This window comes from Prionailurus bengalensis, chromosome C1 (assembly GCF_016509475.1).
Source record: "Prionailurus bengalensis isolate Pbe53 chromosome C1, Fcat_Pben_1.1_paternal_pri, whole genome shotgun sequence".
In the NCBI taxonomy this organism is placed as follows: domain Eukaryota; kingdom Metazoa; phylum Chordata; class Mammalia; order Carnivora; family Felidae; genus Prionailurus; species Prionailurus bengalensis.
Window position 1 is genome coordinate 167,953,184 of NC_057345.1, and position 18,314 is coordinate 167,971,497.

Sequence of the window (18,314 nt, forward strand, 5' to 3'; positions counted from 1 at the left end):
ATTTGTTTACATTATGTCTACACATTACAATAGAGTTAAATAGCCACAGCAGCTCCAAGAACTGTACCGTCCACAAAGCCTAAACATTTACTATTTGGCCCTTTATAGGAAAAGTTTGCCAACAACTGAACCAGATATATAGACTGGACTCTAGTGCAATGGAGATAAATATAATGCTACCATTAATCAAGTGCTGGGTTCTTTCAACAAACCTTTATAAAGAGGTCTTGTTACCCCTGTTTTAGTTAATGAAGGGAAGAAAGAGAAAGAAAGGGAGGTTAAAAAAAGAAGGAAGTCAGGGGTGCCTGGGTGGCTCAGTCAGTTAAGTGTCCAACTTCAGCTCAGGTCATGATCTACCGGTTGGTGAGTTCAAGCCCCATGTCGGGCTCTCTGCTGTCAGGGAGGAGCCCACTTTGGATACTCTGTTCCCCTCTCTCTCTCTCTACCCCTGCCCCACTCATACACAGTCTGTCTCTCTCTCTCTCTCAAAAATAATAAAAAACATTAAAAAAAAAAAAGAAGGAAGTCAAACTGAGGCTCAGGTGGGTGAATAATGTGATCATGATCATACAGTAAATAAGTGGAGGAACTGAGATTTAGATCTTACTTGTTGACCATGCTTTATGATTCAAAGGCCAAAAACTTCCCATGGTGACTCACTGCTTCCTTTTTCCTCAACAAAGTTTGGGATTTCATACTGCTAGTGTTTATTCATGTTAGTCTTTCTGCTGCACAAAGTGCCAATTCTCCTTTAAAACCTAAAGGAGGTGCCTGGTGAAGTCTTTACATATTCTTGGAGAAAAAGCTCAAGTATGCTAAATCTTCCTAGATTACCTACAGCCAGAGGAACAATCCTTCCTATATAAAGGCCCACACATTTCAGTCATACCCTTGAATACTTAAGACTTTGTCCCCTTAATGTGATGATAGCAAAAACCACATCTACCATTACATAATTCTATAGAAAACCCACCACAATGCCTTCTACATAATAAGCACTTAAAAAATATTTACCTTATGAACGAATTAATCTAGATAAAAACATTGGGACATTTCAATGTGGGATTTAAGAGATTTAAGATCTATTTCTTAATAATTCAACAGAGAAAAACCAGGATGTGGTCTAAGTAACAGAAATGTCTTAGTATTGAGTTTCAGTATTTTTAGCCTATTGTTTTAACAAAAATTTTAAAAGGAACTAAAGATTCATAAGTATTAAATACATTTAAAGGTTTCTATCAGCATTAAAAAATAATGAAATTTCATACTAAAATTCCTTATATTACATGTCATCATTTTGCTAGGAAAGAATAACTCTCCATAATGCCTAAATTAACAAAAAAACAAGTTATTAGAAATTAAGAATAAATCAATAATCAACAATAAAATGTTATTTATTGCAAGAATACAGAGACCACAATGTTCCTAACAACTAGTTATTTTTAAAGTTCATAATAGAGTAAGATGTATGCTCAATGTCATCACTGTAGAAATAATATAGTTTTAATGCAAACGCTATTTGTAAAGATATAGAGAAAATGATTTTAGTGTGGTTTGCTATGACTTAGGTTCTCTACATAGTATAAATAAGGCTTAGTATAAAATCAGTCACACAGGAAAAATTATTTCTTAAAAACTCTAGCATTTACAATTTTCAAAAGTTAAACATATTCAAATCAGACACCTACCTGCATTACCTTCTGCTGAATCTCCTCTAACTGTGTACGCTTACTACGTTGCCTACAAACTTCCTGGTAGCGAGTATACTGCTCTCTCAGTGAATCTAATAACTTCATAACCTGTGGCTGGGCCAGCAGTTCATCATCCATAGGAGACCATGAGACCCCTCCATCTGAGCCATTAAATCGACGCTGCTGTAATTCGGACAACAATTCATGCCCTTTATGAATGAAAGATACACAGTTATAATTAACATCCATAGAGAAACACAATTCTTACTTATCACTCTTCTCCATTCTAATCCTTTATTTTTAGAACCTATCTGCCTATATGTCTGCCTAACTATCTACCAGGTCATAAGTACTGAAGTGCAACTTTTAAATTTATATAGAAATGAGTTGGAAAACTGCATATATGAATATTAACGTACATATAAACTATACATATGCTATATATCATGAATGTATATACTATATATGCTACACTATTTAGTAAAGATATTTTTTTCTAAAGCTGTCATTACATTCTTTGTTATTTGTGGATTCATTACTCAGGAAATTATGCCAACCAATCCTCTTTCCCTGTAGAACATAATTACGCTCTGAGATTTCTGTATGATGGTAGTAACTAGTATGTTCTATCTGATACTAATCAATACTAAGCAGGATGTTGTAGGATTTCAGTATTAACCCATACCCTTAATCATAGCACCTAAGACGAACGCTAACAGTGTAACAACATGTATGATTATAGGGAGAAAGCTTTATTACTGGTACGAAATAAAATTTAAATAATCTGTCTATAGGAATCTCTATAATTATTAACTGCAAATCATGATGGGTCACACCAGTGTCAGAACTGTATTCATTGTTATTCAATTATAGCAAACTTATGTAAAGAAAATGCATTCATGCATGAGAAATTAAAATTGCAGAATGTGCAGTATCTAAAACTGTAAATATATTAACAATTTTATTTTTTATTTATTTTTAACAATTTTTTTTTCAACATTTATTTATTTTTGGGACAGAGAGAGACAGAGCATGAACGGGGAAGGGGCAGAGAGAGAGGGAGACACAGAATCGGGAACAGGCTCCACGCTCTGAGCCATCAGCCCAGAGCCTGACGCGGGGCTCGAACTCACGGACCGCGAGATTGTGACCTGGCTGAAGTCGGACGCTTAACCGACTGCGCCACCCAGGCGCCCCTATTAACAATTTAAAAAGTGAATAAATCACAAACTGTTTTTCCAGGATAATACTATTTCAATTATTAGACAAGGACCAAAAAAATATGCAGATACTTTTAAATTCTCTTAATCTTTATTCAGGGAAACATCCTAAACTTAAATGGCTTTAAACATATGGAAACAATTTTTATTATGATTTGAAGGTATTTCCAGTTTCTAAAAGATAACCAAAATTATTCTAAACTTCTCTATTTTTATACTCTCTTCCCATCCCTACTTTAAGACTTAATAGCAGGGGTGCCTAGGTGGCTCAGTCATTTAAGCATCCTACTCTTGATTTTGGCTCAGGTCATGACCTCATGGTTCAGGGACTTCAAGCCCCAGGTCGGTCACTGCATTGTGTGTGGAGCCTGCTTGGGATTCTCTTTCTCTCCTTCTCTCTCTGCCCCTCCCTGGTTTGCGCACACGCACATGACTCTCTCAAAGTAAATAAACTTAAAGAAAAAGATAAATAAACTTAAAAACATTTAAGAGTCAATAGCATATTAAAAAAAGAACTTAGTGGCATATAAAGTTAATTTTAAAATACAAATTTAAAAATTTCTTAATTCAAGGGCTTCAGTAGCTTTGAAAATGTTAAATAGAAACACTGAACTACGTTTGAAACCTAGAGTAAGCCATATTTTTACTGACAGTCTACTGTATCTGCTAAACATGTAGCAATTCAGGGATTACAATTATTTCTTTTTTCTCTAAGGAAGTAAGATCTATACCATACTGAAAACACTTGGCACAACTGAATCAATACAATGCAGATATTTTGAATTTATTTCTTTACTCTTCGTTATGTTTTATAATTAGAAGAACAACTGCTTCGAAGACTTTTGCCAAGACTCTACACACACACACGTGTGTGTATATATATATATATATATATATATATACACACACACACACACATAGTTTATACACATACACATGTGCACACACACACACACAAAGCCACTAAGATCGAAGTAATTTATTTTTCTGCTTTTACAATTGATACCCTTAATGTTTTCCTTATGGAAACATTTCCATTAGAGGAGCAGTACCACATAATGATTTCAAAGACCATACTTTGAAACCAAACTGCCTTGGTTCAAGTCCCAACTCCAGCATTACTAGCTGTGTAACTTGCATAAGTTACTAACCTTTTGCCTCAGTTTCCCCATCTTAAAATTCAGACAATAGTAACCTGTTTTTAGTGATATGGTGATAGATGGAGTTTAACAGTTACTCTTCATGAGCAAGTTTTTCATATCCCTAAGCCTCAGCCTCCTCAAGTACAAAACAGAGAAAACAGTAACAAATTATCTCAAGAGATCATTAGGAGAATAAAACATGACAACACCTAAAAATACAATCTTAGAACATAATGACTATACAATAATCTCACAGCAATCCAATGAAATAGAAACTTTTATCTCTATTTTACAGATAAAGAAATAAATACAAATATTTCAAGGGAGAAATAATTTAACTATATATCATTATTAATACTTTTTAAAAATATTGTGAAGTATATTAACACAGTTAGGTTAAACCAAAGAGCAGTTTGAAATTCCCAAGTTTCTATTACATAATACATGCTTAATCAATGTTTATTTCATGAACCAATCAATATACGATTGGTTTATTAGATTATGATTATCACTGATACACACATTTTTTCATCTTACCTGTCTGAAGAACTGTTTCAGGATCAACTGATGGAAGAAAGTTTAAATCCACAGACCTGACAAACACCAAAAGAATAATTTTTTAAAACAATATTTCTATCCATGCAACCTAAGAAAACTTTTTATACATTATCAAAACAAGAGAGTAGAGTATGGAAATGTGAAGCACACTGTTCTACCAGGCTAATATCCTTAAGCATTAAAAAACCAATTAGAGGGGCACCTGGTGGCTCAGTCTGACTTTGGCTCAGGTTATGATCTAATGGTTCGTGGGTTGGAGCCCTGCATTGGGCTGTGCTGACAGCTTAGAGCCTGGAGCCTGCTTCAGATTCTGTGTCTCCCTCTCTCTCTGGCCCTCATCTGCTTCCACTCTGTCTCTGTCTCGTTCAAAAATAAATTAAAATGCTAAAAAGAAAATTAAAAAAAAAAAAGAGCCAATTAGAGATGAGTGCCTGGGTAGCTTGGTTGAGCATCCAACTCCTGATTTCAACTCAGGTCATGATCTCACCGTTTGTGGGTTTGAGCCCTGTGTCAGGCTCTGTGCTGACAGTACAGGACCTGCTTGGGATTCTCTTTCCCTCCCTCTCTCTCTCTGTCCCTCCCTCTTTCTCTCCGCTCTCAAAATAAACTTAAAATTAAAAAGAAACCAATTAGAAAATTAAATACTAGTAGCCCCCCAAAAGTCTGCGATAAATCACCAAATACACTACTTGGAAAAAACAGTGTATCATTATAGTATTATTTCAAATATATCAAAGGAATCCATTTTAGTATATTCCCACTGCATATCTGTTCCAAAATGAAATGTGTGACTATATAATAACCCAGAAATGTTAACATTAAAAATGTATGGAGCCATCCTCCAATCAAACATTTACTTATCTACAGCAACCTCTGAGTGCTGCAAATAATCTCTAATATTCATGTGTGTGTGCATCCTCAAGCAGTTGTACTCTCTTCCCTGTACTAATTGGGTTTTGTTTGCAGTTGGACTATGCCCTGTATTTTCCTAAACATATAAGGGAAGTAGAAAATGATAGAAAGATAGGGTACATACAAATCAAAACCTAGGTAGGACCTTGCTGCTGGAAATGACAGGTCCTGCTCTAAATCTTTCACTTTTGCCAATTAATCTAGGCCCTCACCTCTTGTGTAGCCAGGATGCTTCCTGAGGAATGACATTAAAAAAGTGATGAAAATTTGTAAGAGGATGGACTTGGTTATCTGGCGTTTAAAAGAGACTAGGCAATAACACTTGAGCTCCTTGGGGAGGAAATGACAAATACAAGATTTTATTTGATACTTCATGTAGTCATGCAAAACAGCATTTCCCAAACACTGAATAAGATATTATTGGGTGGAGAAAAAGGGTTCCCATTGGCATGTAAGTACAGGAAGTTCTAAGAAACAAATAAGCAGGTTTCTTTACAAGAATGCTTTCTCAGAACCAGTCATTCTTAGAGAGGGAAACATGGTAAACAGCATTAAGCTGTGACCATGAACCCACTTTCAACAGGGACCTTCTTAGAATGTCTTTCCTTATGAATATGACTTTAAGAAACTTCAAATTACTCTGGCGGACTATTCAAAACACAAGAGATTTGGCTAATTTTTGTCAAGCAACTTCCATGACATTTTCAATTCCTAAACCGTAACATACAGTATGTGTGTTATCTATACACACACGGATAGTTACACATGTAAAAATTTTACATTTTATATTTTTATATGGTATCTACAGGGCAGTAATGTTCCTAAATGCTTGCTGTGACTTAACTAGATTTCCATTCAAACAATTTGTTTCTATATTTTTACTCTGCTTAAATCAAGATTTGGTGTTAAACTCCAACCTTCTCACATTCCTCTTACCTTATTACCTCGATTAACTGATATGTGACTACATTGTATTCATGGAATAAGAAGATGCATTTTATCAAGATCCCATTATATTTTTAAGATAAGATTCAAAAGATGTAGACAAGGAAGAGTATTGACTCTTTCAAATTTCCTAATGAAAAATTACTGTTCTGGGACACCTGGGTGGCTCAGTCGGTTGGGCATCTGGCTTCGGCTCAGGTCATGATCTCACAGTCTGTGAGTTCGAGCCCTGCGTCAGGCTCTGTGCCGACAGCTTGGAGCCTGAAGCCTGCTTTGGATTCTGTGTCTCCCTCTCTCTCTGCCCCTTCCCTGCTCACACTCTCTCTCTCAAAATAAAATATAAACATTGAAAAAAAAATTACTGTTCTAGTTACCACTTTGTTGATAGACCAGAAAGGGTTAAGAGTTTTTAACTGGGGAGAGGGATCTGGCCTACCAACAAAAAATGAAAACTGTTAAGATTGTAAAGTCCAATGGAAATCCGTTAAAATGATAAATCTAGTCAGTTACGTTTACAGAATACAACTGAACAATTACTTCATCCAAGTGTCATAAAACACTAAACTCCCCAACTTAAACTCATGAATATCATATTTTACAAGGACATAAGAGTTCTAGAAGGTAGGCATTTAAGAACTAATGTATTTAAATAAGGTTATAATAATTTTATTTCAAGCTGCAACCTTTTCCAGACTTCACAAAGTAGAACTCTAAAATGAAAATGGTTTCATTTTGAAAACATATTCTTGCAAATGAATTTTTCACAGTGTCAGAATAAAGTAAATACATTACTATTCATCAAAAAGTCTTTTGTAGAGGGGTGCCTGGATGGCTCAGTTAAGCGTTCAACTTTGGCTCAGGTAATGATCTCATGAGTTTGAGCCCCACATCGAGCTCTCTGTTCTCAACACAGAGCCTGCTTCCTATCCTCTGCTCCCCTCTCTCTCTGCCCCTCCCCAACATGCACAAGAACACTGTTTCTCAGAAATAAACATTAAAAAAGAAGTCTTTTGTAGAGAAACTTTGATTCAAATCAAGAAATTTTACATGTAAAGCAAATTCTCATGAATTAATAAATTTAATTCAACCTTTGTATGTCAATTTGATTGGAGAATTGCTTACCTTAATTCTTCTAGCTTGCATTAATAACTGATGTATCTATCCTTCATCAGGTTAATCACAGCTTTGCAAAGGTATAATTGCATGACACTAGCCACCTACCTCTCTTTCTCTTGCTGACTTCCTTTATCACTTCCATTGTTAATCAAAGCAAGTTCATCTAGTAATGATGTAGATTCCTTTGTAAACTTCTCAAAAACCTACAATATGAGATTTTGTTAACATATTAAGAATAATCTTAAAGTTAGTGTTTACATAAGGATTTTCAGTTAAGATCAACAGAATTAGCCAGGCAGAATTCCCTTTCCTTCTCTTGATGTCAGTTAGTACAATTCAACCACCAAAACACAACAACTTAAGGAGAGAAGACAAAATCCCTCCTAGAACAATGAACAGCTTCAATGGAGAATAAATTTTTAAAATTTAAATAGAGTAAGAAATTATTTTTATTCCTCAATCAGACAAGTTTATTTTTATTCCTGTGTTTCATGGAGAAACATCTGCACCAGTGACAGTTTTAACTACATGAACATAATTTAGACCAGTACTCATCTTCTAATTCCAGTTACAGAACGTTTCTTTATGTTTTTCTATCACCAATCCATACTAGTTGCATATATTAGTTAAAAAGTTTTATATCTAAGCATGTAGGAAAGAATAAATTAGTTATAATTTTAACATTTTTTTTAAGTTTGTTTATTTTGAGAGAGAGCATGCGCCTGGGCACACACAAGCACGAGGGAGAGAGGGGCAGAGGGAGAGACAGGGAGACAGAGAGAATCCCAAGCAAGCTCCACCCTCAGTGCAGAGCCGAACATGGGCTCGATCTCCTGACTGTGAGACCACAACCTGAGCTGACATTAAGAGCCAAACGCTCAACTGACTGAGCCACCCAGGTGCCCCTTAACATGGTTTCTTAAAATATTTCTAAAAAGGGATTTGGTTAAGTCTGTTCTTAATAAAGGGGATACTCATTTGTCTGGTATCACTGTCCAAATAAGATGGAAATTGGTTATCCATTCTGAAATACCCACAAGTTTGTTATTCCTCAATAAAATTAGCAGTTGACCCTTGAACAACATGGTTTTGAACTGCATGGGTCCAAACTGATACACAAATTTTTTTCGATAAACATAGTACAATACTATAAATGTATTTTCTCTTATGATTTTCTTACCATTTTCTTTTGTCTGGCTTGCTGTATTATAAGAACTTGGTATATAATATGTATAACATACAAAATATATGCTCATCATCTGCTAATGTTATCAGTAGGGTTCCAGCCAATAGTGGGCTGTTAGTAGTTATGTTTTTGGCAAGTCCAAAGTTATAGATAGAATTTCAACTGTGGAGGTCCCCAACGATTAACTGTAATCTAAACTGACCTAATGAAAAGTTGTTCTTTTAGTCCCCAGCAGTTCAATCCAACAATGCCATTATCATGCAGAGTAGGGCAATTTCAGCCTGGCCAAAGATACATTTTCAGATACCAACTTTAACCTGTCAAACTGCTTTTCAACTCAAAATGATGTTTAAATATCTCTAAAGATGGTACATCAACTAGATTACCTCTTAGGAGAATATGCTACTCTGTTATTCTACTAAAACATTAACAATTTTGACCAGTAATAATACTGCTATAAATGACAACACCAAAAGCAAACCCAAATGTGACTCCAGAGTTATCTGCCTTCAAGCATTATGCTATCATGTGATATGCAATATAATTTATTTTTATAACAAAGAACAATCTGTACTGTAGTTGATTAAAATGATAAAGTTACCAAAGTATGTCTTATTTGTATGTAATAACATTTCATCTCATGGTAATATACCAACCAGCCTCTTATTTAACCAGTCCATGTGATCATAGGTGAGACTCCCACCAAAATCTTCTGTTAACTGGCACGGTTCTATATAACGAGTCAATTTATTGGCAGACACTAAAATAACCTACAAAAGTAAAAAGAATATTTAGTAAGCCAATGTTAAAGGCCATGAAAGTAGTAAGGAGATAAAATCAGGTTAAAATATGCAATACTGTTTCCAGATGATGATATGTTATCATGTATTTAATTAATACGAGATTTAATACATTAATAGAAGCATTTAAATTAATCCAATAAACTGTGGATATCTAAGAAATAAACTATCCTATACCATTTATTAAACCACTTACAAAAAAACAAGAGACACCAGCAACTCAGATGAGATATTTTCAAAATTTTACCAATATTAATAACTTCTTGGTAATAAAAATCAATGCCATTGATACAACATATTCAGCAAAAAATTTTCATATGGCCTTAAAATTAGCTAAGCACACTAAAGTGACAAGCACAAATAAGTCTGGCAATCAAAAAATTATACACTTTCAATTTTCTGTAACATTTCTTTGATTATATATTAACAAAACATGGCCTCCAATGGAGTAAAATTCAGGATAACATAAACTTAAAATTGATGTGTTAAGGTGATAATCTTTTAATGCTAAACTTTAAAAGATTTTAAGTATAAATTAGAGAATGACCTAAGAGATCACTGTGGCACCAAATAAAATTCCAATGAAGATATACAAGAATATAAAATAAAATACACATATGAGAGAAAGATATTCAAATGGCAGTGTTAATGCAAAAATGATACATGGAAATTCTAATCTACCCCCAAAAAAGATGTGCTAAGAAAAATGTGTTTAATGTGTCCAGCTAGAAAGAACACCATTCACACTCTAACAATAACGAAAGCCAGATAATCTATAAAATTATAACTTTTGTAGAACTTCTCAAAGAGCCAAGGTCACAGAGAAACCAACTAGCCTGAAAACGAAGAAAAGACAACACCATAGATGGTGGAAAGGGAGGCTACAAAGTGCCATGAGCAAAGTTTTGGGGGATTATGGAACTCTTCTATATCTTGACTGTGGTGAAGGATTTATAATTATATGTATCTGTCAAATCTCCGTAGGCTAAAAGGGGTGAATTTTACTACATGTACATTATTCCTCAATAAAGCTAACTTTTTTAAAAAGTAAAAAAATGAAAAACAACATAAGAACTTGTGGACAAACTACTAGAGAAAGAAAGAAGGAAACGAAAAATTTAGAAACATACCCAATATGCAAGTGGGGTACATCCACACCATGTATGAAGTTATAATATAAACACTAAATGAGGGGAAATTTACCCAAACTGCTAACTGCTTGGTTAAAAGGTGGGGGAAGATAATCTTAGTAAGGTAACAAAACCATGGTATCAAAAGTTCATAAAACTATCAGAGAAAAATTGATTCTACCATAATTAGACTTTATTTAAAAATTGGTATTGAAAACAATGTATTAAGTGCAAACTAAGAGCCTTAAATGTTTATATTAGCAAAAAGAAAGGGTGATGAATAATGAGCTAAGTAACCTATCAAAGAAGTTGGGGACAGGGGGGTAGTGGGGGAACAAAAGAAAAAATTCAAAGATAATAGAAAGAAGAAGGTAAAAAATAAGCAATTAATAAAGCCAAAAGTTGTTCCTTGAAAAAACTAAAATAAAATCAACCAATTTCTGAGACGACAAAGCAGTAAGAAAAGCACAAATATGTAGCAATACAAGTGAAAAGAGCACAGCTACATTGGCAGCAGTGGTTTAAAAGATAGTAGGACACAGAACAATCTTGTGTCAATAAGTATGCAAGGTTACAAGAAATGGACAAATTCCTATAAAAAATAATGTATCACAATTGACATAAGAAAAAAAACCACCTATAACCAATGAAGTGAATCACTAGACCCCATTTTCAGGAATCATACCATTAGTGGTAATTTTAGTATTGCTATTCTAAGATCACTTGATGAGGAAGAAAGCGAATGATTAATATAAGACATTCTAAATTTTCCCATTCCTGAAGTCCTTGAGAAAGTGGAATTCTTGAGAAGGAAGACACAACAAGGAAAAAGTTCCCCTTATGCTCTTCAATTTGAATTGGAAGTATCAATTTAAACTCATGATATCTTTCAACTTAAATAAAAACACACACAATTTTTCTAGTTCTAACCATTAACAGGTTTAGAAATAATGACCAGTTCTGTAGAAATGCACACCTCTAGTATCCAGACTGTTACCTACAAATACCATTTCCCTCTAAAGGGAATCAAGGCTCTTTGAAAAAAAGGCCAATTCCAGGTCTTAGGGCTAGAAACACACATGATGAGCTTAGAATATCTTCTCATCCAGATATCAAGAATGGTATCAAAGACTACTAGGATTGTGCCAAAGGTCTTGAAAAGGTTTCCACTGGCCAAAATTGTAACAATCTGCATGTCAATAAAATTAACAAGTGCTATATTTTGAAACATTAAGTATGTTTAATCCAATGAGCTCATACTGATACAAAAGAAATGACAATCATTGGACTACAATGGGGAACAAATTTACTGAAAACCAGCAAACAAAGGGAAACAGGCATTTCTCTCAACTTTCACATACAAACCATACCACTGGGTAAACAAATAATCAATGAAAGTAAGCTTCTCGTTACAGAAGTATTCTAGCTAATAAATGAAGAAAGAATAATAGAACTAGATCATTTTAAATTTTTAATAAATCCACGCATTAAACATAAATCGCTGCTAACATCACAAAAAAAGAAGACAACTATTATGAGTTTCATGATCAAGGAACACATCACCACCAATGAAAAGCCTTGGAAAAAGAAAACATGAATCTAATCAATTCTCTAAATCCAACTATCAATTTATGGAAATACAGAGAATCAAAAAGGCAGAAGAATATGTTAAACTACACCATGCAGATGCTTGCTGCCATGAAAAACTATAGGAAAAACAACAATCTTGTCTCTTTAAGAGACATAAGAGAAATAAAAATTGATATTAAACAGCTTTATTTAATGAATACAGAATCCCACAACCAATAATAAGAGAAGTACATATTCTTTTCAAGAAGCATTTAATATTTAAAAACTTGACTGTGTATGAGGCCATAAAAAAAAAGCCTTGGTATATTTCAAAGGAACTGATAATATTCTTTCACCACAATGAAAAAAGTTAGAAATCAATAATCAATCAAATCAGATTTTAAGACTGTATCTACTTGGAAAGGGATCTCAATCAATCACAATAAGCTGCCACTCTTTGGATCCTGATTCAAATCAATCAGTCAAATAATCCATGCACATGCATGATTTATATATAAATTTGTAAACAAATTTTAAAGTGAGATATATAACTCATATATATTTTTTATATAACTAAATCCTTTTATAACATTTATTAAGTAATTATAAATTTAAAACCAACTGGCTCTTTGATATTAACAAATTGTTTCTTTTAAGGTAGAATAATGGTATTAGGTTATATTTTTTTAAAAAGACCTTTATGATTTAGAGACATATAGTAAAATATTTACAAATAAATTCAAATGTCCTCCATTTCCTTCACTACAATATCTCCAGTCTTTCTTGACAGAAGTGGATTAAGGTAAGGAGGGGGCAGGATGGACCATGGAATGATGACTGCTGGAACTGGGTATAGGAATTCATGGAGTTAACTATAATATTTTGTGTATTTTTTATGTGTTCATAATTTTTATAATAAAAATACTAAAAGCCTAAAATAAATAGAAATCTCTCTTTTAAAAGAATCTTTCCAGAAAGAAAATGCCCCGCCAGTTTATGAGTGAGTTTTAAAAATCAAAGAACAGATCATTTTGATCTTAAACAAATGCTTCCAGAGAACAGAAATGCAGAGAATAGTCCCAACTCATTTCATGACACTGGCATAACACTGATACCCAAGGACAATGTGGGGAAAGAAAGACCACAAGGACTTGAAAATATCAAGTATTAGCCAATATCAAGCAAGGCTGTGGAAGAGTAAAAATTCTTATACACTGCAACTGGATATGTAAATTAGAATACCTCTTTGGGAAGCAATTTGGCATTATCTTAAAAATTTGAACATTTCTATAACCTAGGTCTGGTGAATCTGCAAAAAGAGAAAACCTTATACATGTTTCACCAGGAGACATATACAAAAATTTTTGTAGCATATCATTCATAATGGCAAAAGAATGAAACAACCCAAATGTCCATCAACAGGAGAATAACATAGCAGAATAACATAGCGGAATGACATTCACCAGTGAGAATGAATCAACTACATCCACTGCAAGAGTATGCATGAATCTTATATATATAATGATGAATGAGAAAAAGCAGGTCAGTGAACATTAAAATCATACCATTTTTAAAAGCTCAAAAATAAGTGAAACTAAATACAATATTTAGTAACAAATAATATCTTTAAATGGCAATTCTACAGATACAAATAGAAAAGAATAATAAAAGGTAAACATTCCCTATTTTCTTCTTAAGATTTTGTCTTTCACATCTAAATTAACACACACACACACACACACACACACACAGAATGAGAATATGAACAAAGGATGGATAAATACAAATAAGTTACCTTTATTTCAAAGAATGGAGATTTGGGTTCTTGGGATGGGCTGTGGGTAACCAAGTATTTATTTCAGTATTAAGCTTCATATATACCTACATGTTTTTAAAAAGAATATGTAGCAAATACTGTATTTAAAAACTAAACACAGAATCAAGAGAAGAAGGGAACAACTATCAGTACCTGACTGAAGAAAAAGCTAACTTCTGAGGCAGCAAGCAGGGAGGTTACAGGGAGAACAAAGGGAAATCTAGAGATGGTAGTAGTAAGAAAGCTGAGGGGGTTTATATGCCTTTTCCTCCATTTAAAAAGTAAAAGAGGGGCGCCTGGGTGGCGCAGTCGGTTAAGCGTCCGACTTCAGCCAGGTCACGATCTCGCGGTCCGTGAGTTCGAGCCCCGCGTCAGGCTCTGGGCTGATGGCTCAGAGCCTGGAGCCTGTTTCCGATTCTGTGTCTCCCTCTCTCTCTGCCCCTCCCCCGTTCATGCTCTGTCTCTCTCTGTCCCAAAAGTAAATAAACGTTGAAAAAAAAAAAAAATTAAAAAAAAAAAAAAGTAAAAGAAGGGTGCCTGGGTGGCTCAGTCAGTTAAGTGTCCCACTCTTGATTTTGGCCTGGGTCATGATCTCAAGGTTTTGAAATCGAGCCCCGCATCAGGCTCTGCACGGAGGATTTTCTCTCCCTCTACCTCTCTCCCCTGTTGGGGTGAGTGAGTGTGTGTGTGTGTGTGTGTGTGCATGTGCGTGTGCTGTCTCCCTCTCTAAAACATAAACAAACATTTTCTAAAAAGTAAAAGAAAAGATATAGAACACCAAATTACATTTTTGGTTAGTTTAACAGCAGCAAACTATATTATATCCATCCGTTTTAAATGGCAATTAATGCGATCTCTCTTGCACAAGTTTAGCATATCTCAATTTCACAGTCTTCCTCTTTAGGTAATAATGAAAGCTAACTTAAATATCTATTAAAATTTTTTAATGTTTATTTATATTTAAGAGAGAGAGAGAGAGAGCGCAATTGGCGGGGGGGCAAAGAGACAGGGAGACAAAGAAATTGAAGCAGGGGGTGCCTGGGTGGCTCAGTCGGGCGTGTGACTTCAGCTCAGGTCATGATCTTGCAGTTCACGAGTTCAAGCCCCACGTCGGGCTCTGTGCTGATAGCTCAGAGCCTGGAGCCTGCTTCAGATTCTGTGTCTCCCTCTACCTTTCTGCCCCTACCCCACTTGTGCTCTGTCTCTCTCTCTCAAAAATAAATAAAAACATTAAAAAATTAAAAGTTTAAAAAAAGAAAAGAAAAGAAAAAAGAAAAGAAAAATTGAAGCAGGCTCCAGGCTCCAAGCCATCCCCACAGAGCCTGACATGGGGCTTGAACTCAGACTGTGAGATCATGACCTGAGCTGAAGTCAGACGCTTAACTGACTGAGCCACCCAGGCACCCCAAAACAAACATCTTAAAGAATTTTTTTAAAACAAAATAAACATCTCAGAATAAAAAGAACACAAAATTTTTTTCTCTTATTGAAAAATCTGTCACAGAGGGCTTTATTTTATTCTCTTGTTCTAACACAGCTTCTTTAGACTAGAGGACAGGCATGACACTGAACAGTAAATGTTAAGTGGCGTTCAGGCCACAAGAATCATCTCATCTTCCAGCAAGTTCTTCTGGGATCTAGACAGATATCTCCACAAGAGCAAGAGTAAACACAGTCAGCTCCCACGGAGGGCCTTTTTCTTTGTCCAAAGTGCCTAGCAATCTATTAACTAGATATACACTAACAGTGAAAAAGAAATATGTATTTACTCCAGGAAGAAATACTGCTTGCTAAATTAAGCACCAATTCACATCTGAAAAGACACCTGAACAGAAACGAATGTAAAATATAATGAATAGTCTTTCTGCTCTTCTACTGTGCCTCACCTGACACAATATTCTATTTGAACATTGAAAAAATGTCTACTGAAAAATCCCTTTCATGTCCCTCTTATTATAATTTAACTTTTAATGATGTTATTCATTTGTTCAACATTCATTATTTAAAAGAGTTAAACTGATTAGAAGTATTATTTATTAGAAGCTATGTGTTCTAGTGCTGGGAATACAAGGATGGGTAAGTTATGTTTCTACAAAGGAAATGAGCTTTTTATTTCTGCAATATTCTACAGAGTTGTTTTCATAAAAAGAAGTAGATTAAAGTTTTCTGATTTATTTCTACAGCCTTTGTTAAAAATACTCTAAATAAATCTAAATATTGTTGCAATAGCACAGAGGGACCAAGGTTTTACTAGAATATCCCAAATGATTTCCAAATACCTTTCTTAGGTTAAACACCATTATAATGATTTAATTGTAAGGATACCGAGCTAGGAACCAATCACTCCAGGTTTGTGCCTTAGCTCTGTCACAAATTCACTGACTTTGTAGAAGTCAGCCTAAAGGAACTCACTCCAGGCTATTTTTCCAATCTGCCAAAGAAGGCAGTTGCGTTAAACTATCTATGTCTCTTTAAGCTCATAAGAGGACATATTCTAATAAGCTGTCATGCTGTACATTTAATTTGGGCCATTCTTCTCTAATACATGACCTATCTTGCCCAATGAAGAGTATTTGTCACTTTCTACACACACTGGTTAGCCTCACTAAAAAAAAAATAATAATAATAAAAGTTAACATAAATTATAAAAAATGTAGAAATATGTATTTGTAGTATCTAAATACATTAAAGTCACTAGTAACAGACTTCAAGTTTAATAAGCCAAAGGGAAAATGTGAAATTACTTAGTTATGCAGAGCAAAAGCTGTACTTGCATCTGAATATTTCTTGTAAAAAAAAACTTTTTTCCTAAAACCAACATAAATGCAAACAGTGCAGAGTCACTGTCTTTTATCACATAAAATATATTTAAGAAAATACTATCTCTTAGGAAACATAACTTTTGAAGAAAAAAGTTACCTAAGATTATTGTTATGATATTTACACTTATGCAAAATAGACATAAACAAGAACATATCACAATTATAGACCTGCATAAGACTCATTTTCTCTATTATTAGAAAATATTTTATAGAATCTATATTCTTATAAAACTCACTGATGGCTGTTCAAAGTGAAAATAGATCTGCCATGTAGACACACAGAACTGTATCAATACCAAAGGTATCTCAAAGCTAAATTATGTCTATGGAGAAAAACAATAGCTTTAACAATCAGAAGACTGAAAATCACAACCATTTAAAATTAACAACTTAAGGACCTATCTACTGTGATGAAGTATCAGTTTGTACTTCCAATAATTTCATCTTTACTTAAGAGGGGGACTGAGGACAAGGAGAAGTGCAGAAGAAGCTGGCAAACACCAATAACTGATTCTATTTTATTAGATAATGTTCAAAAAGAATGAAGGAAAAAAAATTAAGAAGGGTATCTAAGTATCACCCCTCTGAAGTGAGTCAGGAGAAGCATCCATAAAAGAAAAGAGAAAGCCTCCTTCCAGTCCACAGCAAAAGTACATTCTGTTTACAAAGGTAAGTTGTGCAATTACCTTTGGAAAATGACACCATTTGCCAGAACACAGCATATAAATTACAACTGCTTCTAAGATGACAAACCAAGCTACAATGAACCAATGATTCTACTCCACTCCAGTGCCAGCGTCACAGAGAAACAGGATTTCACAAAAAGAGCAAATTCAAATGCACAAGCAAAGGAAATATGGGAAGAAACCGTATTTTTCTGGGGTGGAAGGGCAAGGATTTAGGCCTGAAGTAAAACTGGAGTGCTAAGAAAGTAAACTATGCAGACAAGGAGATTTCTGGAAGTTGGAAAAGCGCAGAAACAGATTAGAAAGTAAATAATCTACATTTCAAAAAAACAAAGAGAGGGAACTAACACGCATCACAGTCAATGTGGTGAAACAAATTTGGAATCTCACACTAGGTGATTTTTTTTTTTAATTTTCTTTAATGTTTATTTTTGAGAGAAAGACAGACAGAGCAAGTAGGGGAGGGGCAAAAAGAAGGGGAGACACAGAATCAGAAGCAGGCTCCAGGCTCTGAGCTGTCAGCACAGAGCCTGATGCTGGGCTGGAACCCACAAACCATGAGATCATGACCTGAGCTGAAGTTGACGCCCAACCAACTGAGCCACCCAGGTGCCCCTAGGTGATTTTTCTCTAAGCTATTCATTACAGCTTCTCAAGTTACAAAATACTGGTAAGATTTCCTATATTTCTGTTAACAGTTCTGAAAGAGACCACTAATACA

General features: G+C 34.5%; 1 protein-coding gene across 6 annotated transcripts in view; it reads right to left on the bottom strand.

The window, feature by feature from the left end:
• The window catches only part of SESTD1 (SEC14 and spectrin domain containing 1), a 163,868-nt gene that overhangs the window by 48,669 nt on the left and 96,885 nt on the right, over positions 1-18,314 (bottom strand). For all 6 annotated transcript variants that reach the window (XR_006296875.1, XR_006296874.1, XM_043577191.1 and 3 more), the window contains 4 exons: positions 9,427-9,540; positions 7,690-7,787; positions 4,591-4,646; positions 1,689-1,900 (listed from right to left, as the gene is read on the bottom strand). Coding sequence is in view for 4 of the 6 variants with exons in the window: in XM_043577191.1 (XP_043433126.1) it covers positions 1,689-1,900; positions 4,591-4,646; positions 7,690-7,787; positions 9,427-9,540 (480 nt within the window). In the remaining 2 variants the exon portion in view is untranslated. The remainder of the gene's footprint in view (positions 1-1,688; positions 1,901-4,590; positions 4,647-7,689; positions 7,788-9,426; positions 9,541-18,314) is intronic.